General features: G+C 47.0%; 1 protein-coding gene across 6 annotated transcripts in view; it reads left to right on the forward strand.

Moving 5' to 3' along the window:
• mrvi1 (murine retrovirus integration site 1 homolog) overlaps positions 1-21,809 on the forward strand; it is a 164,356-nt gene that overhangs the window by 73,851 nt on the left and 68,696 nt on the right. For all 6 annotated transcript variants that reach the window (XM_041196557.1, XM_041196555.1, XM_041196559.1 and 3 more), the window contains 3 exons: positions 4,254-4,333; positions 15,210-15,383; positions 17,855-17,932. In XM_041196557.1, the coding sequence (XP_041052491.1) occupies positions 4,254-4,333; positions 15,210-15,383; positions 17,855-17,932 (332 nt within the window). The remainder of the gene's footprint in view (positions 1-4,253; positions 4,334-15,209; positions 15,384-17,854; positions 17,933-21,809) is intronic.

A 21,809-nucleotide genomic window follows, 5' to 3' on the forward strand; every position in this document is an offset into this window, starting at 1 on the left:
AGGCACAAGAGGTGCAGGGCCAAGAGGTAGTCCAAAGCGGAAGGGGCCGCAGAAGGCGCCATTATCCTGCTGCCAGGGTATACAGGTGGCGAAACAGCTACCTCAATATGGCTGAGGTGCAGTGCCGAAGGAAGCTCCATTTCTCAAGGGAGACAGTCAACTATGTCTGTCAGATGATTGGGCCTGAGATCTCCGTGAACTGTGTGGGTGGACACCCCATGCCAGTGGCTCTAAAGATCACAGCTGCCCTCAATTTCTATGCCTCTGGCTTCTTCCAGGGCTCGGTGGGTGATCTTTGCAGTGTCTCCCAATCAGCTGTCTACACTTGTGTCAAGAAGGTTACAGCCACTCTGTTCAGGCGTGCATTGACCTTCATCCACTACCGTTGGGACCAGGCAAGCCAGACACAGCGAGCCAGAGGCTTCTCGGCCATTGCTGGCTTCCCCCTTCCAGGGTGCAATAGACTGCACACATGTGGCCATCAAGATGCCAGCAGGTGAGCTCGGTGCCTTCATCAACAGGAAGGGCTTCCAATCCATGAACGTGCAGATAGTGTGTGATCACAGGATGCAGATTGTACAAGTCTGTGCAAGGTACCCAGGCAGTTCCCCCGACGCCTACGTCCTTAGATACTCCCAAGCGCTGGGTCTCTTCGTGCTCTGGCCCGGCTAGATGGCTGGCTGCTGGGTGACAAGGGCTATCCCCTCAGAAGGTGGCTCATGACGCCTCTCCGTCATCCAAGAACAAAAGCTGAGCAGCGGTACAATAGGAGCCAGGCCTCCACAAGGGCTGTGGTGGAGAGAGCCATTGGTCTCCTCAAGATATGCTTCCGATACCTGTACCACTCAGGGGGCGCACTCCACAGATCGTGTGTCGCTGATAGTGGTTGCATGCTGCGCTGTCCACAATCTTACGCTGAAAAAGGGGGACGCTGTGGATGATGAAGATGTCGACGCAGTGACTGCAGCTGCACATGATGATTCCAGCAGTGAATCTGAGGATGAGAATGCACAGGGAAATGCTACGGGGGTAGACACTGACCTGGGCATACTCCAAGGAGGCAGGGAAACCCAGGAGGCTTTAATCCAACGAACCTTCAGCTAGCACACCACAAATGGACCTCCAGGACAAGCCTGGGCTGCATGCTCCATACTCGATACCTAAGCGCAAAATTTGCCTGGTTGGGAATGTTAACTAAGGTCCTTGTTGATAAAGTTGAATGTCCCACAAAACACTCATTACATTATTGGAAACCGTCCACCTGCAGAAGAAAAGAGGCACTCTCAGCCATGGTGACATGTCTGAATTTAATAATGCAACCAAAGAAATTTAATGAAACAAAATGACAAAGGTTCAAAATCACACCAACTCATAAAGGCCTCACTGCGGGCCAACACAAAAGCACTAGTGATAAACCTGAGGTGTGCCTAAGGTGCCTTATGTTAACATTTTCGGGTGCTCCGTCTTGGTGCTGACCCCTCGCTGCAAGTGGCATCTGAGACAGCCTGCTGACACTGCTGTCCTGTTGGCCTCGATGACCTTGGCAGTTGTCCTCTGGCCCGTGGAGCCTGCGCTGGCCTCACCTGGGAAGGAGCTGCCAGTTCCACAGCTGGCATCTCCCCAGTCGTCGCAGCCTCACCGGATGCAACGGTCACTGGCAGAGGGGCAGAAGAGCTGCCACCCTCATCCGGAGCGCCCTGAGAGGAGCCCACAGTGACGACAGGCAGCTGCTGTGCCGACGTGAGGTCGCTTCGAACCTCCCTGCTCACCGTAGATGGATGGACACTGAGCTGGAAAACTTGGTGCCCGGACTATCTCCCACACTGGCACTGACCAGCTGAGGTCAATGCCGATGCGAGGGCTTGCTGGTCAGAGCACATCCCCAGGAAGCCCTGATGGATCTCCTGGAGGAGCCTCTCCACGAGAGTCGCCACTCTTTCCATGGAGGATGCATAGCACTTGGACATGAGGCTCATTGCTTCGGCGATAGTCCGCGTAGACTTCTCCACCATGGACACCAAGCCAAGCATAGCTTCATGTATCTGCCCCAGATGCTCCCAGGCACCGACTGAGCATATGCCTGGTCCCCCTACTGCTGGCACCATGGGCACTCTCTGTCTCTGCCAGCTCGTCCAGCAACTGTGAAGTGCCCTCACCACTGTGCCCCAGGACACTAGCTGATGTTCTAATTCCCACTGAGGTGCTAGTATCTGTGCTGGTGCCTGCCTGGCAGAGATGGTGTGATGCTGGCGAGACTTCAGTGCCCTCAGGTGTGAGAGGGGGCCTCTGCTGCTCCTCCTCCTGGCCCTGCTCTACTGATGCTGAAAGGAAGAACAAGAACATTGGGTCAGTTAACGTGGAGACAATGTCTACCTGCTGGGTTAAGTGACCAATGCCAGCAAGGTACTCACCCTTCCTGAATACAACAGGTTGTTGAAGCACTTGCGGCACTGGATCCAGGTGCACCCCACCACATTGCGGGAGCTCGCCACCTCTGCCACCTCCTCCCAGGCACATTTGGTCATGTGAGGGGGCCACCTCCTCCCATCCTAGGGTACCAGGGCCTCCCGCTGTGCTGCCACCTCCTCGAGGAGGGCAGCATGGCAATCATCAGAAAAACGAGGGGCACAATGCCTCCCTACCCTACCCTCCCGCCTGGCCTGCTCAGCAGCAGTGCTCTGGGGAGCCCTTCCACTGACCATGATTTACAGCCTTTGAAAGGCTGCAGCAGCTTTTTAAAACAGGCCACCGGGCTGCCTTTGGACTCATCGGTCATTGCAGACCCACTGCCACCCGCCCACTCCCACTGTCCGCGGGAGCTGCGATTCACGCTGGGCGGGACTTAATTGGCCCACCCGCGTAAAATGGCGGCGCGGACCCGATCACGGGCAACGATTAGGTCTGTGCCCACCCGTGCCTACTCCTCACCCCCCACCAGCCAGAAAATTCTGCCCATTCAATAACAACAATTTGCATTTATAAAGTGCCTTTAAGGTAATAAAACATTCAAAGACACTCCACAGAAGCATTATAAAACAAAATTTGATGCTGAACCATGTAAGAAGATATTAGCACAGGTGACCCAAAGTTTGGTAAAAGAGGTAGGTTTTAATGAACAAGAAGAAAGCGAAAACAAAAACAGAATTACCTGGAAAAATTCAGCAGGTCTGGCAGCATCGGCGGAGAAGAAAAGAGTTGACGTTTCGAGTCCTCATGACCCTTCGACAGAACTAGGTGAATCCCCTCAGAAGAAAGCGAGGTAGAGAGATGAAGCTAAGGGCCTAAACAGCTGAAGGCATAGAGCAAATAAAATCAGGGATGTTCAAGAGGTCGGAATTAGAGGAACACAGATATCTCAGAGGCTTCTGAGGCTAATGGAGGTTACAGAGATAGGGAGAGGCGAGGCCATGGAGGGATTTGAAAACAAGGATGACAATTTTAAAATCAAGGTATTGTTTAGGTGAGCCAATAGCAAGCACAGAGGTGATAAGGTGCAAGTTAGGACACAGGCAGAAGAGTTTTGGATGGCCTCAAGTTTACAGAGGGCAGAATGTAGAGGACAGCCAGGAGTTGACATATTCAAGTCTAGAGGTAACAAAGGCATGAATGTAGGTTTCATCATCAAACAGCTGAGGCAGGGACGAAGTCAGGTGATGTTACAGATGTAGATATAAGCTGTGAATATAAGTGTGGCTGAAAGCTCATCTCTAGGTCAAGCAGCAAGGTTGTGAACAGTCTGATTCTGCCTGAGACAGAGAGGGATGGTGTAGGTGGCTCAGGAACGGAGTTTGTGATGGGGTGATGGGGACTGAAGACAATGACTTTAGTCTTCCCAATATTTAATTGAAGGAAACACTCACACACTTATACACCCACCACACACTCACCATTCCCTCGTGTTTATTTTCTCCTGCCCTCTACTGGCATTTATTCGCCCTCCCCTGATATTTATTCCCCCTCCCCAGGTGTTTATTCTTCTCTCCTAGTGCTTATTCCCCCTCCCTTCTATGTTTGTTCCTCCCTCCCCAGGTGTTGATTCCCCACCCCAACTGTTTATTCCCCTATCCCTGGTCTTTGTTCCCCCTCCCCAGTGTTTATTCCACCCCCCCATGGTGTTTATACCCCCCCCTCCACCCCCACCCCGGTGTTTGGATACTCTTTCCTCAAATGGGGAACAGGTCCCCATTAGATGTACGCTGCATGAATTTATTTAGTTTCTGATTGTGTTTGAACTTTTCTGTTGTTTTTTGCAGATCTCACAGTCCTATCCAGCGACGGTCCAGCAGGAACTCCAGAACCTCCTTGTCCTCAACAAGTTCCTTAACCTCTGTTGGTAAAATATTGTTTATATCATACTCACTGTCTTCAGTTATTAATGTTGCAATTGATTTTTCTATGTTAATTTATCATACTGATACAGCAGGGTTTTCTGACACTGTTTCTGTTTCTTTCAGTTTTCTCTCACCCTCTGTCTCTATCCTATCTCTCCTCTCTGTCTATGCCTCTAACTTTTTCCCTATCTCTCTGTCTATCTCTATCTTTCTGTTTCTTTTTCCATTCCAAGAGGACATGCACTTTTGGAGCTGGTTCTGAGGAATGAGTTGGCCCAAGTGGATCAAATATCAGTGGGAGAGCCTGAGGGGGACAGTGACCATTGTATCATAAGGTTTAGGCTAATCATGAAAGGACAGAGAACAATTCAGAGCAGGGATAGTTAATTGGGGGAAAGCCAACTTCGATGGGATGAGAATGCATCTGAGTTGAGTGAGTTGGAATCAAATGTTGGCAGAAAAGACAGTGGCTGAACAATATGGTGAGATATGGTGGGATATGGTGAGACAGTATAAAATAAAGGGAGAGCCTCTAAAGGACGTTCAGGAACAGAGGGACCTTGCTGTATACATACATAGGGCATCGAAGATAGTAGGGCACATTGAGAGAGCAGTTAATAAAGCATATAGTTTCTTAGGCTTTATTAATAAAGGTATTGAGTACAAGAGTAAGGAGGTGATGTTGAACTTGTATAAGACACTAGTTAGGCCTCACCTGGAAAACTGTGTCCAGTTCTGGGTGCCATACTTGAGGAAGGGTGTAAAGGCATTGGAGAGAGTACAGAGGAGATTCACAAGAATGATTCCGGAAATGAAGAACTGTAGCTATGAAGATAGATTGGAGAGGTTGGGATTATTTTCCTTGGAGAAAAAAAGGCAAAGAGGAGACTTGATAGAGGTATTCAAGGTCCTGAGGGGTATGGACAGGGTAAATAGTGAGAAATTGTTCCCACTCAAGAGAACGTCAAGAACTAGAGGGCACAGATTCAAAATAATTGAGAAAAGGAGTAAATGTGATGGAGGAAAAAAAAATTCACCCAGAGAGTGGTTGGTGCCTGGAACAAACTTCCTGAAAGGGTGGTGGAGGCAGGTTTGATTTTGGTATTCAAAAGTGAATTGGATTGCTACCTGAAAAGAGAGAATATGCAACGTTACGGGGGTAAGGCAGGGGAATGGGACTAGATGGAAAGCTCTTTCAGAGAGCCAGTGCAGACTCGATGGGCCAAATGGTCTCCTTCTGCACTGTGAAGATACTGCAGTACTGTAATTTACCCTTATCTGTCTCTCTGAGTTTCCTTTACTTTCCATCTCGTCTCTCTGACAATCTAATTCTCTGCATCTCTCTTTGCCCTCCTGTTGCTCTGTGTCTCAATTTCACTCTCCCTCTGATAGAAAATGAGACATAGACATCTCTTTTTCCTTTTCATGCTTTAACTCATAAATTATATAAATCTGAAGGACAATAGTATTAATCACAGCGATTCCTTCAATGATCCTTTAAACAAGGACAGACAAATAATAATAGGCAGGATTTTATTGGGCCAGTGGGGGGGATCTCAGCCACCAGGCTGGGTGTCAGTTCTGTGAGGGAGACCCAAAAGAATCAAATGCCCTCTGGGCACTTAATTGGCTGCCATCAGGCAAAGCACCAATGACATGACAATTGGGAAGATTGAAACCATTGTCTTCAGTCCCTGCCACAAACTCTGTTCCACCCCCTTGCAACTGTCTGAGGCTGATTTTAATAGGATCCAAGCTAGTTGGTAAAGCTGAAACCAAGACACAGAGCTACTTTTTATTGAGAGAGTTTATTGTCTTGTTGAGTCTCACAGCTCCCCTCCCTCACAACCCAGTGTCCCAGCTATCCCCTATTTGTATATTCTTATAATTACCAGTAAAATAAGGAATGAAACCAGATGGACCACTGGGCATCGACTTAGACACTGGAAACAACAGCAGCAAATCAAGCCTGGTTGACCCTGCAAGGTCTTCCCTACTAACATCTGGGGGCTTGTGCCAAAATTGGGAGAGCTGTCAACAGCCTGACATAGTGATACAGAATCATACCTTACAGATCTTGTCCCAGATATCAACATCACTATCCCAGGTTATGTCCTGTCCCACCAGCAGGACAGACCCAGCAGAGGTGGTGGCACAATGGTATACAGTCGGGAGGGAGTTGCCCTGGGAGCCCTCAACATCGACTCCGGACCCCATGAAGTCTCATGGCAACAGGTCAAACATGGGCAAGGAAACCTCCTGATGCTTACCAGGTACCGTTCACTCAGCTGATAAATCAGTACTCCTCCTTGTTGAACATCAATTGGAGGAAGCACCGATGGTGGTAAGGGTGCAGAATGTACTCTGGGTGGGGCTCGGTAGCACCACCACAGACCGAGCTGGCCGAATCCCAAAGGACATAGCTGCTAGACTGGCTCTGTGGCAGGTGGTGAGGGAACCAAGAAGAGTGAACCTGCCCGACACAAATACATAAGACATAGGAGCAGAAATTAGGCCAATCGGCCCTTCAAGTCTGCTCCGCCATTCAATCATGGCTGATAAGTTTCTCAACCCCATTCTCCCGCCTTCTCCCCGTAACCTTTTATCCCTTTACCAATCAAGAACCTATCTATCTCGGTCTTAAATACACTCAATGACCTGGCCTCCACAGCCTTCTGTGGCAATGAATTCCATAGATTCACCACTCTCTGGCTAAAGAAGTTTCTCCTCATCTCTGTTCTAAAAGGTCTTCCCTTTACTCTGAGGCTGTGCCCTCAGGTCCTAGTCTCACCTACTAATGGAAACATCTTCCCCACGTCCATTCTATCCAGGCCTTTCAGTATTCTGTAAGTTTCAATCAGATCCCCCCTCATCCTTCTAAACTCCATCGAGTATAGACCCAGAGTCCTCAAATGTTTCTCATATGTTAAGGCTTTCATTCCTGGGATCATTCTCGTGAACCTCCTCTGGACCCTCTCCAGGGCCAGCACATCCTTCCTGACATACAGGGCCAAAAATTGCTCACAATATTCTAAATGTGGTCTGACCAGAGCCTTATAAAGCCTCAGCAGCACATCCCTGCTTTTATATTCTAGTCTTCTCAAAATAAATGCCAACATTGCATTTGCCTTCCTAACTACCACATCAACCTGCAAGCTAACCTTAAGAGAATCCTGGACTAGGACTCCCAAGTCCCTTTGCACTCCAGATTTCTGAATTCTCTCCCCATTTAGAAGATAGTCTATGCCTCTATTCTTCCTAACAAAGTGCATGACCTCACACTTCCCCACGTTGTATTCCATCTGCCACTTCTTTGCCTATTCTCCTAACCTGTCCAAATCCTTCTGCAACCTCCCCGCCTCCTCAATACTACCTGTCCCTCCACCTATCTTTGTATCATCTGCTAACTTAGCCAGGATGCCCTCAATTCCTTCATCTAGATCATTAATGTATAAAGTGAAAAGTTGTGGTGCCAACACTGACCCCTGCGGAACTCCACTAGTCACCGGCCGCCATCCTGAGAAGGACCCCCTTATCCCCACTCTCTGCCTCCTTCCAGACAGCCAATCTTCTATCCATGCTAATACCTTGTCTCTAACATCATGGGCTCTTATCTTACTGAGCAGCCTCCTGTGCGGCACCTTGTCAAAGGCCTTCTGGAAGTCCAATGGCTCTCCTTTATCTAACCTACTCGTTACCTCCTCAAAAAATTCTAACAGATTTGTCAGACATGACCTCCCCTTGATGAAACCATGCTGACTTTGCCCTATTTTACCATGCACTTCCAAGTATTCTGACATCTCATCCTTAATAATGAACTCTAAAATCTTACCAACGACCAAGGTCAGGCTAATCAGCCTGTAATTTCCCATCTTTTGCCTCACTCCCTTCTTAAACAGGGAGGTTACATTAGCGATTTTCCAGTCCTCTGGGACCCTCCCTGACTCCAGTGATCCTGAAAGATCACCACTAACACCTCCACTATCTCTTCAGCTATCTCCTTCAGAACTCTGGGGTGTAATCCATCTGGTCCAGGTGATTTATCCACCTTCAGACCTTTCAGTTTTCCATCTGTCTATGACAGTATCAATAGGAGTGACCACTGCACAGTCATTGTGGAGATGAAGACCCATCTTCACATTAAGGATACCTTCCATCCTGTTGTGTGGCATTAGCAGCGTGCTAAATGATCTAGCAACTCAAGGCTGGGCATCCATGAAGCACTTTGAACCATCAGCAACAGCAGAATTGTACTCACCTACAATCTGTAACCTCATGGCCTAGAACATGCCCCACTCTACCATTACCATCAAGCCAGGGATCAACCCTGGTTCAATGAAGAGTGCAGGAGAGTATGCCAGGAGCAGCATCAGGCATACCTAAAAATGAGGAGTCAACCTGTGAAGCTAAAACATTAGACTACTTGCATGCTAAACAGCATAAGCAGCAAGTGATAGACAGAGATAAGCGATTCCACAACCAACGGATCAGATCTAATTTCCGCGGTCCTGCCACATCCAGTCGTGAATGGTGGTGGACAATTAAACAACACAGAGGAGGAGGTGGCTCCACAAATATCCCCATCCTCATTGATGGAGGAGCCCAGCACATCAGTGCAAAAGATAAGATAAAAGATTTGCAACAACCTTCAGCCGGAAGTGCTGAGTGAATGATCCCCATCCTCATTGATGGAGGAGCCCAGCACATCAGTGCAAAAGATAAGATAAAAGATTTGCAACAACCTTCAGCCGGAAGTGCTGAGTGAATGATCCATCTGGGCCTCCTCCGGAGATCCCCAGCATCACAGATGCCAGTCTTTATCCAATTCAATTCACTCCACATGATATCAAGAACCAGCTGAAGGCCCGACTGGATACTGCAAAGGCTATGGGCCCAGACAATATTCCAGCAATCATACTGAAGACTTGTGCTCAAGAACTTGCCGCACCCCTAGCCAAGCTGTTCCAGTACAGCTACAATACTGGTATCTACCCAGCTATGTGAAAAATTGCCCAGGTACACCCTGTACACAAAAAGCAGGACAAATCCAACACGGCCAAATACCACCCCATCTGTCTATTCTTGATCATCAGTAAAGTGATGTAAGGGATCATCAACAGTGCTATCAAGCAGCACTTGCGTAACAATAGCCAGCTCGTGGATCTTCAGTTTGGGTTCCGCCAGGGTCACTCAGCTTTAACCTCATTACAGCCTTGGTTCAAACATGGACCAAAGAGCTGAACTCTAGAGGTGGGGTGAGAGTGACTGCCCTTGACACCATGGCAGCATTTGACTGAGTGTGGCTTCAAGGAGCCCTAGCAAAACTTGTGTCAATGGGAATCACGGGGAAAGCTATTCACTGGTTGGAGTCATAACTAGCAGGTTGTGGTTGTTGGAGGTCAATCATCTCTGTTCCAGGACATCACTGCAGGAGTTCCTCAGGGTAGTGTCTTAGGTCCAACCATCTTCAGCACTTCATCAATGACCCTCTTTCCATCATAAGGTCAGAAGTGGAAATGTTTGCTAATGATTGCACAATATCCAGCACCATCACGACTCCTCAGATACTGAAGCAGTCCATGTCCAAATGTAGCTAGACCTGGACAATATCCAGGCTTGGGCTGACAAGTGGCAAGTAACATTCATACTACACAAGTGCCAAGCAATGACCATCTCCAAGAAGAGAGAATCTAACTATTGCCCCTTGACATTCAATGACATTACCATCGCTGAGTCCCGCACTATCAAACCCTGGGGGTTAGCATTGAATAGAAAATGAACTAGACTAGCCAGATAAATACAGTGACTACAAGAGCAGGCCAGAGGCTGGGAATCCTGCAATGAGTAACTCACCTCCTGACTCCCCAAAGCCTGTCCGCCATCTATAAGGCATAAGTCAGGAGTGTGATGGAATACTCTCCACTTGCCTGGATGAGTGCAACTCTAACAACACTCAAGAAGCCTGACACCATCCAAGACAAAGTAACATGCTTGATTTGCACCCCTTCCACAAACATTCATTCCCTCCACCGCCAGTGAACAGTGGCAGCAATGTATACCATCTACAAGATGCATTGCAGAACTCACCAAAGTTCCTCAAGCTGCACCTTCCAAACCCACAACCGCTACCAGCTAGAATGACACAGGTAGCAGATATATGGGAACACCACTACCTACAAGTTTCCCTCCAAGCCACTCACCATCCTGACTTGGAAATATATTGCCATTCCTTCACTGTCGCTGGGTCAAGATCCTGGAACTCCCTTCCTAACAGCACTTACACCTCAAAGACTGCAGCAGTTCAAGAAGGCAATTTACCAACATCTTCTCAAGGGCAATTAGGGATGGGCAATAAATGCTGGCCTAGCCAGCGATGCCCACATCCCATATATTAATGAAGAAAATAAACTAGTTAACAAATAAACTAATGAACAAATTAACAGCCCCTTAAAGAAGCAGTGTATAAAAAGACAAAACTTTAAAGGAAACTTCTAAAATTAAATTAAAATATGTTCCTGGGGCTGATGTTGCGTTACAGCCTCTGCAGAGCCCACCAGTTGCAGAACACCATAAGCATGCTGGCAGACGTCGCATGCTCCCTCTCCAGGACACCTGGATGTGAACGTAGCCACTGAATAGGGGCAGAGTGTCGGGCCTAACAACCCCCTAAAAATAGCACCTCCAACTGTGTACCACTCTCGGTACTACACTGGAGAGTCAGCATTGATTTTAGTGCTCAGATCCTGGAGGGGCACTTGAACCACAACCTTCTGAGATAGAGGCAAGGACGCCATCAACTGAGCCAAAGCTGATACCTAATTTAAACTCCCTGATGCCATGCTGGGATTTGAACTCATGTGTGTATAACATTGATCTAGAACTCTGGACTACTAACTAGTTCAGGAACATTACCATCAAGCTACTAAAGTCCCTAGTTCTAGATACCCTTAATATTTAATGGTAATGTTGCTGCTTGGTTTGGAACCAGGAATCTTCCGCCTATAAGCCATACATCTTATAGAAACGCTGCTTTCCCCTATTTATGCTCTTTTAACAAAACCATGAATCAATAAAATGACAAATCAATGGGGGTGAAAGCCTCTTCAGGGGGCACTGTAATAAAAATAAAACTTACAAAAGGAAACTTATCTATTGAAACCAAAATATCATTCCTCGGGCTGAAGATGCACTCCAGCCCCCGCAGTACCCACTGGTCATGGAAGGCATCCCTTTTTTATGTGTGCTCAAAGACAACACCTGTTTCTCTTAACTTTAATGATGTAATTGACACAGAAACATAGAAAATAGGAGCAGGAGTAGGCCATTCAGCCCTTCGAGCCTGGTCCACCATTCATTATGATCATGGCTGATCATCCAGCTCAATAGCCTGCTCCCGCTTTCTCCCCATGCCCTGGATCCTTTTCACCCCAAGAGCAATATCTAACTCCTTCTTGAAAACATATAATGTTTTGGCCTCAACTACTTTCTGTGGTAGCGAACTCCACAGGGTCACCACTCTCTGGGTGAAGAAATTTCTCCTCATCTCAGTCCTAAATGGTCTACCCCGTATCCTCAGACTGTACCCCTGGTTCTGGACTCCCCATCAGAAGCATCCTTCCTGCAGCTATCCTGTCTAGTCCTGTTAGAATTTTATAGGATTCTATGAGATCTCCCCTCATTCTTCTGAACTCCAGCGAATATAATCCTAACCGACTCAATCTCTCCTCATCTGTCAGTCCCGCCACCCCAGGAATCAGGCTGGTAAACCTTCACTGCACTCCCTCCATACCAAGAACATCCTTCCTCAGATAAGGAGACCAAAACTGCACACAGTATTCCAGGTGTGGACTCACCAAGGCCCTGTATAATTGCAGCAAGACATCCCTGCTCTTGTACTCGAATCCTCTCGCTATGAAGGCCAAAATACCATTTGCCTTCTTTACCATCTGCTGCACTTTAAATGACATTAACAAACCTTAATAATGTAATTGTTAGGAAATAGAGATAGTTTAAGTTAGTTGTAAGTGTATTTGGATGTGTTAAGAATAAGGTATATCTTTAAGTTTAAATTTAATTTATATTTTTTTCTATTTGTGGGTCAAAATGTGAAACCTGGGATCGAATATCATTTTTGAGTGGAGGCAGCAGGTCTAAAGCTTTGTTTGTATACCTGCACTTCTAATGAGATTTTTACGACTCTTGAAGGAGTTAAAGTGTTAAAGCCAACAAGAGTGGAGAAAAAAATCTGTGCTGTTGCCTAGCAACAGGGGTCCAGAGAGGGAGGCACCCCACCCCCCCCCCCCCCCAGACACACACACACACACACACACACACACACACACACACACAAAACTAAAGAAAAGCAGTTTGAGTTCAGGTGGAAGCAGTCACCAGTAGAAGCAGCCTAGCAGAGGGACAGATAGCAAGTCTCAAACTAAAGTTGAAGCCAGCTGCCAGAGAGCTGCATAGGGGAGGGAACTGCAGAGGAAGCAAAGAAACTAAAGAAGAAAATCCCCAAATCCAGGGGAATGGAACAGGAAAAGTCCCAAGAGGACAGTCTAGTCAAAGGACAGGAATCGGGGAGAGGGCCTGTTCTGTGGAAGTGAAAGTAAAGAGCAGAGATTAGGGTTCCTAGCTTCAAGCTTAAAGAGACGAAAGCTGCAGGACACAGATTTAAAGCAATATAGGGGCGCAAGAAGCCAGAAGGACCAAGGAGACAGCTAGTGGTCTGTAACTCTTTATCATGGGCATGTGAAGCAGTGGTATTCTGTTGGCACGCTGAGTCAGTGGGAGAGAGCGCATGGAAGAAAGCTTGAATCTAGGTGGTGACCCGGGGCAGAGGAACATCGGAAGGAGCGTTTGAAACCCTTGAGGTGAACCCTTGCGGAAGGCATCTGCCAGAAAGCGTTGTTTGGGAGAGAGCGAGCTGTTCAAGAGTGGAGATTGAAAACCCTCATGCAAAAGACGGACTTCAGTGAGACCAGTTGGCTTATGGTGTAACAAGGGTCTGGGGGGAGTTGAGGAGAAATCCATAGCATCTGTTTGGGGTGGCATCTGTCACTTGTGGTGGATTTTCCTTTCATCAGATGGGCGCGGCAGGCAGGCCTGGGAGCAGCCACGCAATGGTCTGCCGCCCACGATCAGGTCACGACCACAATTTCACACACGCTGGCCAACTAATGGAAAGGCAGCATGAAATGCGCGCTGATAACCTCAGCGCTTCCTTGGTGGGGGCGAGAGGAGCTCGAGCACTGAAATATGCACATGTGTCGGGGTGCGCTCAGTTAAAACTCCCAGAAGGCACAGAGCTGCCTCAGGGAGCTGAAGATTTTCAACAGGAGAAATAAAGATTTTAAAAATAAGGAAAACATGTTCCCACATCTGACTCTGTCATATGAACAGGGATATGTGAAATATGAGTTTTTAAAATGTTTGTTGATTTTTTTTGTCACTGTTCGAAACCTCACCCTGCCCGTGGATGAGGTTTTGTTAAAAATGCAATGGCTGTGTGGCCTATTCACCTGACCGCCAGCTGAACAGTTGGATGTGCAGCGAAAAATTCAATTGAATTATTTGATTATGGGCCTTAATAGGCCTCTTAATTGTCGGGGGGGCATTGCCACCTCTCATGCACAGCCACCACCCAAAAGATTGCAAGAGTGCCCGATGGCATCAGGATGCCTGCCCGACGTCATCACGAACTATTTCAGTCCCGTTTGGGTTGGGTGCGTGCCCACCTGTGGAATGAAAAGTTCTGCCCTTGGTTTCAGAGTATGGGATGCCTGACCACAGGTTTATATGGACTGTTTACTTACTGTGAACATTGGAGTACAAGATAGCTTTTGTAACTTGTGTTATCCTTACAAATCTGTATATGTCTGTGAAGGCATAGTTGTGGATGAAGGACAATTGTAATATAGTTCATCTTTTCTTGTTTAATAATTGTTTTATTCATTTGTTAAAAGTTCACCACCTGGCTCCTGTGACTGTTCAATAGTCACTCTCCATGCACCTAAATAAAAAATAAAAGTTAGGATCTATCAAACCAGGTTCCACCCTGGGATCTGACTTGTCCAGTAGTAACATCAGCTGGGATCATAACATAATTGAGAAAAGATTAACAGCTGAACCAGGCTGTTCACAACCTTAGTGTTGTATTTGATCCCAAGAGGAGTTCCAACCAAATATCAATATTATCACTAAGACTGTCCATTTCCACCTCCATAGCAGCACCTGACGCCACCCCTCTTTGAGCTCATCTGCTGCTGAAACACTCATTCATGCCATCATTACCTCTGGATTTAACTATTCTAATGCACTCCTGGCCTACCACCCACATTCTATCCTCTGTAAACTCGAGAGAATCCAAAACTCTGGCACCCATGGTTTAACTTGCAGCAAGTCCTGTTCACCTACATTGGCTCCCAATCAAGCAATGCCTCAAATTTAAAAACCTCATTCTTGTTTTCAAATTCCTCCATGGTCTTACCCCACCCTATCTCTGTAACATCCTCTAGCCTCACAATCTTCTGAGATCTCTGCATTCTTCTGATTCAGACCCCTTGAGCATCCCTGATTTTAATCTCTGCACCATTGGCGGCCATGCCTTCTGTTATCTTAGCCCTAAGGCTGGAACTCCCTCCTAAACCTCTCTAACTCTCTGCCTCACTTTGCTCTTTTAAGGCCCTCATTAAAACCTACCCCTTTGCCCAAGCTTTTGGCCAACTGTCTTATTGCCTTATGTAGCTCAATGTCTAATTTTGTTTTATAATATTTCTTTGAAGCACCTTGGAATATTTTACCATGTTAAAGGCGCTATATAAATTTACATTGTTGTTGATTGAGGTTGAATTGTTGATTGATGTTTCTTGCTGTTAGATGGTGATGGCCATGTCTATGATCTGGTCAATGATGAGTTACCGGATGTGCAGCTTTCAGACGAAGATAAGAAGAAAAACACTGAACTATTAGAGGAAGCAAAGAAGATCAGTGAGAGGTTTCTCACACGTCGATGCCGCCGTTCTAAAACCAGCCCTAACGATTCTCCACCAGGTAAACCGAGCTCTTCATAGCTGCTGGAAAACACTTTTGCTATCTTGTCAGGTGGTCACAGAGTAAATCTCCCTCTACACTGTCATATTAGACACTCCCAGGACAGGTGCAGTATGGGTTAGAATCAAAGTAAAGCTCCCCTTAGACCGTCCCCATCAAACAGTCCCAGGGCAGGTACTGCCTGGGGTTAGATACAGAGTGAAATTCCTTCTACACTGTCCCATCAAACACCCCCAGGCCACACATTAGAGATTAAGTAGTCAAATATAAAATTGTGAAGGTTGTGAACTAAAGAATGTTACTGAGACGTGGATAAGGATTTTGAAATTCATTTCTGGAGACCCAGGGAGTCAGTGATGTCTATCGGGAGTTTTGTGCAGATACAGCCACTCCAGAGGACCACTGAATGAGTTCCATCTATGGAGGTTGGCAGCATGGAGACCGGCTTTGAGAGCCCACAAAGCGATTCACATGGAAAAGCAAAAGTGTGAGCCATGTCTCAGTGGGTACAACTCTCACCCTCAGAAGCTTGTGGGTTCAAGTCTTACTGCAGAGCCTGCAGCACAAAATTCCAGGCTGACACTGCAAGTGCGGTACTATGGGAGTGCTGCACTGTTGCAAGGGCCATCTTGGATGAAATATTAAACCAAGGTCCTGGCTGTCATTTCAGGAGGTAAAAGATCCCACCACACTATTTCAATAAGAGCTGAGGAGTTCTCCCTTGTGTCTGAGACGAGATTTAACCTTCAACCAACGCCTAAAGCAGATTAAATACAAACAGAAAATGCTGGAAATGCTCAGCAGGTCAGGCAGCATTTGTGAAAGATAAAACAGAGTTAACATATAAGGTCAATGACCTTTCTGTCAGAACCTAAAACAGATTATCTGGTCATTTATTACATTGAAGTTTGTGGGATCTTACTTTGCACAAATTGGCCACTGCATTTCCTACACCTGCATCAGTGACTGCAATTCAGAAGCACTTTTTTAAATTCGTTCATGGGATATGGGCATAACTGGCTAGGCCAGCATTTATTGCCCATCCCTAATTGCCATTGAGAAGTTGACAGTGAGCTGCCTTCTTGAACTGCTGCAGTCATGTGGTGTAGGTACACCTACGGTGCTGTTAGGGAGAGAGTTCCAGGATTTTGACCCAGCGACACTGAAGGAACGGCGATATATTTCCATGGGCAGAATTTTACATCCAGGGCATTGTGGTTGGGTGTAAAATAGCGCGCGATGACTTCGGGCGAGTGTCGGGTAACATCATCGAGCAGTAGCACGATATTCTGGTCGGCGAGCGCGCGCCAACGAGAGTCAGCAGCACACCCGCTGACAGTTAAGGGGCCTATTAAGGCCATTAAAGCATTAATTAAGACGGATTTTTTGCTGCCTGTCCAACCTTATGGTTGGCAAACGGGTGAATCGGCCAGGCGGCCTTTGCATTTTTGAAGAAACCTCATCCAGGGGTGGGATGAAGTTTCCGACATTAATTTAAAAAAATAAAAATGTGAGTCCTATGCGCGGACATTTTTTTCAGATTTTCCGCACCTTTACTCGTGACTTAAAATCCTTCAGGTCCCTGAGGCAGCTCTTTGCCTTCAGGGAGCTTTCGCTGTGCGCTCCCTGTCGCCTGCATAGACTTCAGCGCTCGCCCTTCTCCTGAACCTACCCTGGAAGCGCTGAGCCTTTTCAGCGCGCTTTTCACACAGGCTGGCCGTTAATTGGCCAGCCAGCGTGGAATCGTGGTCAGGGGCCAAACACGGGCGGTGGACTGTTTCCTGGCCGCTCTCGGGGCTGCCTGCTGCTCCCGACCTGCCCCGTATATTTGACTGTAAAGTGCTTTGGGACATTCTGAGATTGTGTAAGATGCTATAGAAATGTAAGGTTAGGATTTTACGGCTCCTTCCGCCCGGTGGGAAATTATGGTCCCACCGAACTGAACGGAGATTTAAATGGCTCGCTGCATCCACCGGGGTTGGGTGGGGTTGGGGGGGTTAGTGGGGTGGAGAGTCACGCCATGGCTGGGCTGTGAAATCCTGGCTGGATCAGAATCCCAGCAGCATTGAATGGGGAGTGAACATTTAAACATTAGCCTGAATTTGAGAAATATGTCAAAAATTAACTTGCAGTGTTCTCACCGACTTCACTCCAGTGTTGTAAACCAAAGAACAAGAGGAACCCCTCAAACTTGTTCCGCCACTCAGTCAGATTGTGGCTGATCTGTATCTCCATACCAAATTGAGAGGTTTTACTTGGCCTCAATGAAATACAGTTTGATAGTAGAAAGGAGTTAATCACAAGCACAGTGATATTTGCAGTTCTCGCTAACTAGTAACAGATGCTCCCTTTGTCTAACCACCGTGGTTAGTAAATACCTGTTTCTGATTTCTGCAGCCTATCCTTGTCTGGTGAATTCTTAGCCTTGCCCATGGCATTTCTACATGATGTTTTTCCTTTTATTATTGCAGCACTCACTCCATCACGGACTCCGATAGTTTCCCCGAGCCCCTCCAGAAGTAACTCTGTGACCGTACAGCCGCAGATTGGTAGGTGTGCAGTGTCACTGCTTGCGTTATCGGGGGAGTGAGGCTTGTTTAGAACAGCACTCTGTATACTGAAAGGTTTCCAGACATCCCATTCAAAACAGTGCTTCTGACATATCTTCCTTCCATTGTGATTGACAGGGGCCCTCAATCGTGTCCAACCCATCTCCCGCACATCTGCCCTCACACCTTCCTCTTCCTCCCAGAACCATGATAGGTTCCCCCTTGTCCTCACTTTTCACCCCACCAGCTTCCGCATTCAAAAGATCATCCGCCACCAATTCCAGCATGATGCCACCACCAAATGCATCTTCCCTTCACCCCCCTGTCGGCATTCCGTAGGGACCATTCCCTCCGGGACACCCTGGTCCACTCCTCCATCACCCGCTTCACTCACACTTCCCTCAATTTAGTCTACTGCATTCGCTGCTCCCAATGTGTTCATTGGAGAGACCAAACGCAGACTGGGCGACCGCTTTGCGGAACTCCTTCGGTCTGTCCGCAAGCAAGACCCAGACCTTCCTGTCCCTTGCCATTTCAACTCTCCACCCTGCTCTCGTGCCCACATGTTCGTCCTTGGCCTGCTGCAATGTTCCAGTGAAGCTCACACAGACTGGAGGAACTTTAGGCACTTTACAGCCTTCCGGACTTAACTTGAATTCAACAACTTCATATAATGAATTCTCTCCTCCATCCTCACCGTCTTTTGATCCCCTTTTTCAAATATTTATTTCTTATTTTTATATATATATTTTCCCCACTTATTTCTATTATTATTTTTCAAACTTATTTGCATTCATTGTTTTATTCCCACCATTTAGCCTATTTTGATCTTTTCTCCCACACCTTCCCTTCCTCCCACCCCCACCCCCACTAGGGCCATCTGTCACTTGTTCATCCTGCTTTCTACTCTTAGTGTCACCATTAGTGCCTCCTTTAGCCAGTATCACCAACATCAACATCCCTTCCACCTTTTGTTTATGACATATTTTGCAATCTCTCCTTTGCCTCCACCTATCACTGGTCTTCTATCCAGCTTCACCTGTCCCACCGCCCCCCCCCCCCTTAAACAGTATATACTTCACCACATTTCTACTTTTCTTTAGTTCTTTAGAAGAGTCATACAAGCTCGAAAAGTTAATTCTGTCTTTCTCTCCATAGGTGCTGCCAGACCTGCTGAGTTTTCCAGCAATTTCTGTTTTTGATCCCATTCCTGTTTATATTTTCCTACCTCCTTCATAGAATCATAGAAAGTTACAGCAAAGAAAAGGACCATTCGGTCCATCAAGTCCATGCAATCCAACAAGGAGCCATCCCACTTTCCAGCTGTGGGTCCACAGCCTCCACTTCAATGAGTCATTCTCCACTATGGAGCATCTCCATTCATGAGTCCAGATAGTGAGTGTATGTAGGCCATCCCTCCATAGGGGTCATCATCAATGGCAAACCCAATCTGTCCTCACCAAAACAACCACACGCATCCTTCCAGCAGCATCCATTGTATGGTCTTGACAACAGATCCAGACTGATCTCCATAACCCTGGAGTACTGAGATCCATTGAATTAACCCATCACATCCCTGCTTGGATCAGCTCATTTTACACAGTCTGCCTATCAGTGTAAGCCAGGGAATGGTGCCAGGCAGTGCATGTACCCTATGAATCTTGAAATAATCATTCTGATGGAATTTTCAATATTGAATGGATATTTCTTGTGTATGAGAGGAGGTAGAAACACAGAAATTTTATTGCACTTAAATATTCAATCCCTCCACCATCAGCGCACAGTGGCAGCAGTGTGTATCATCTGCAAAATGCACTGCAGACTCATTTGACTGCACCCTTTTTAATATTTGTTCATAGGATGTGCGCATCGCTGACTAGGTCAGCATTTATTGCCCATCACTAATTGCCCTTGAGAAGGTGTTGGTGAGCTTCCGAACTTGTGACCTCTACCGCCAAGAAGAAAAGGCCAGCAAACACATGGAAACACATGGAACCTGCAAGTTCCCCTCCAAGTTACACACCATCCTGACTTGGAACTATATAGTCATTCCTTCACTGTTGCTGGGTGAAAACTTTATAACTCCCTCCAGTGTGGGTGTGCCTACATCAGATAGTCTACAGTGGTTCAAGAAGGGGGCTCACCACCACCTTCTCAAGAATAATAAGGGATGAGTAATGAATGCCTTGCCAGCTACAGCCACATCCTAAGAATGAATAAACAAAAGAAAAAAATGTTTGCCTGGTTTCACCTGGTTCATGAAGAAGGAGATGTAGTTGTGCACATTATCTAGGCTGACATTCCAGTGCAGTATGCTCTGTAAGGAAATTATTTTTTTTGGATGAGAGATTAAACCATGGTCTGTCTTCCCTCTAAAGTGAACTTAAAAGATCCCATGACGTTATTTTTAAGAAGAGCAGGGGAGTTCTGCCTGGGGCCATTATATATCCCTCAATCAATATTATAAAAACAGATATAAAAACAAAAAAACTGCGGATGCTGGAAATCCAAAACAAAAACAGAATTACCTGGAAAAACTCAGCAGGTCTGGCAGCATCGGCGGAGAAGAAAAGAGTTGACGTTTCGAGTCCTCATGACCCTTCAACAGAACTTGAGTTCGAGTCCAAGGAAGAGTTGAAATATAAGCTGGTTTAAGGTGTGTGTGTGGGGGGCGGAGAGAGAGAGAGAGGTGGAGGGGGGGTGTGGTTGTAGGGACAAACAAGCAGTGATAGAAGCAGATCATCAAAAGATGTCAACAACAATAGAACAAAAGAACACATAGGTGTTAAAGTTGGTGATATTATCTAAACGAATGTGCTAATTAAGAATGGATGGTAGGGCACTCAAGGTATAGCTCTAGTGGGGGTGGGGAGAGCATAAAAGATTTAAAAATATTTAAAAATAATGGAAATAGGTGGGAAAAGAAAAATCTATATAATTTATTGGAAAAAAAAGGAAGGGGGTGGGGATGGGGGAGGGAGCTCAAGACCTAAAGTTGTTGAATTCAATATTCAGTCCGGAAGGCTGTAAAGTGCCTAGTCGGAAGATGAGGTGTTATTCCTCCAGTTTGCGTTGGGCTTCACTGGAACAATGCAGCAAGCCAAGGACAGACATGTGGGCAAGAGAGCAGGGTGGAGTGTTAAAATGGCAAGCAACAGGGAGGTTTGGGTCATTCTTGCGGACAGACCGCAGGTGTTTTGCAAAGCGGTCGCCCAGTTTACTTTTGGTCTCTCCAATGTGGAGGAGACCACATTGGGAGCAACGAATGCAATAGACTAAGTTGGGGGAAATGCAAGTGAAATGCTGCTTCACTTGAAAGGAGTGTTTGGGCCCTTGGACGGTGAGGAGAGAGTAAGTGAAGGGGCAGGTGTTGCATCTTTTGGGTGGGCTTGGGGTGGTGCCATAGGAGGGGGTTGAGGAGTAGGGGGTGATGGAGGAGTGGACCAGGGTGTCCCGTAGGGAGCGATCCCTTCGGAATGCCGATAGGGGGGGTGAAGGGAAGATGTGTTTGGTGGTGGCATCATGCTGGAGTTGGCGGAAATGGTGGAGGATGATCCTTTGAATGCGGAGGCTGGTGGGGTGATAAGTGAGGACAAGGGGGACCCTATCATGTTTCTGGGAGGGAGGAGAAGGCGTGAGGGCGGATGCGTGGGAGATGGGCCGGACACGGTTGAGGGCCCTGTCAACGACCATGGGTGGAAAACCTCGGTTAAGGAAGAAGGAGGACATGTCAGAGGAACTGTTTTTGAAGGTAGCATCATCGGAACAGATGCGACGGAGGCGAAGGAACTGAGAGAATGGGATGGAGTCCTTACAGGAAGCGGGGTGTGAGGAGCTGTAGTCGAGGTAGCTGTGGGAGTTGGTGGGTTTGTAATGG

The sequence above is a fragment of the Carcharodon carcharias genome, chromosome 10 (assembly GCF_017639515.1).
Source record: "Carcharodon carcharias isolate sCarCar2 chromosome 10, sCarCar2.pri, whole genome shotgun sequence".
NCBI lineage: Eukaryota > Metazoa > Chordata > Chondrichthyes > Lamniformes > Lamnidae > Carcharodon > Carcharodon carcharias.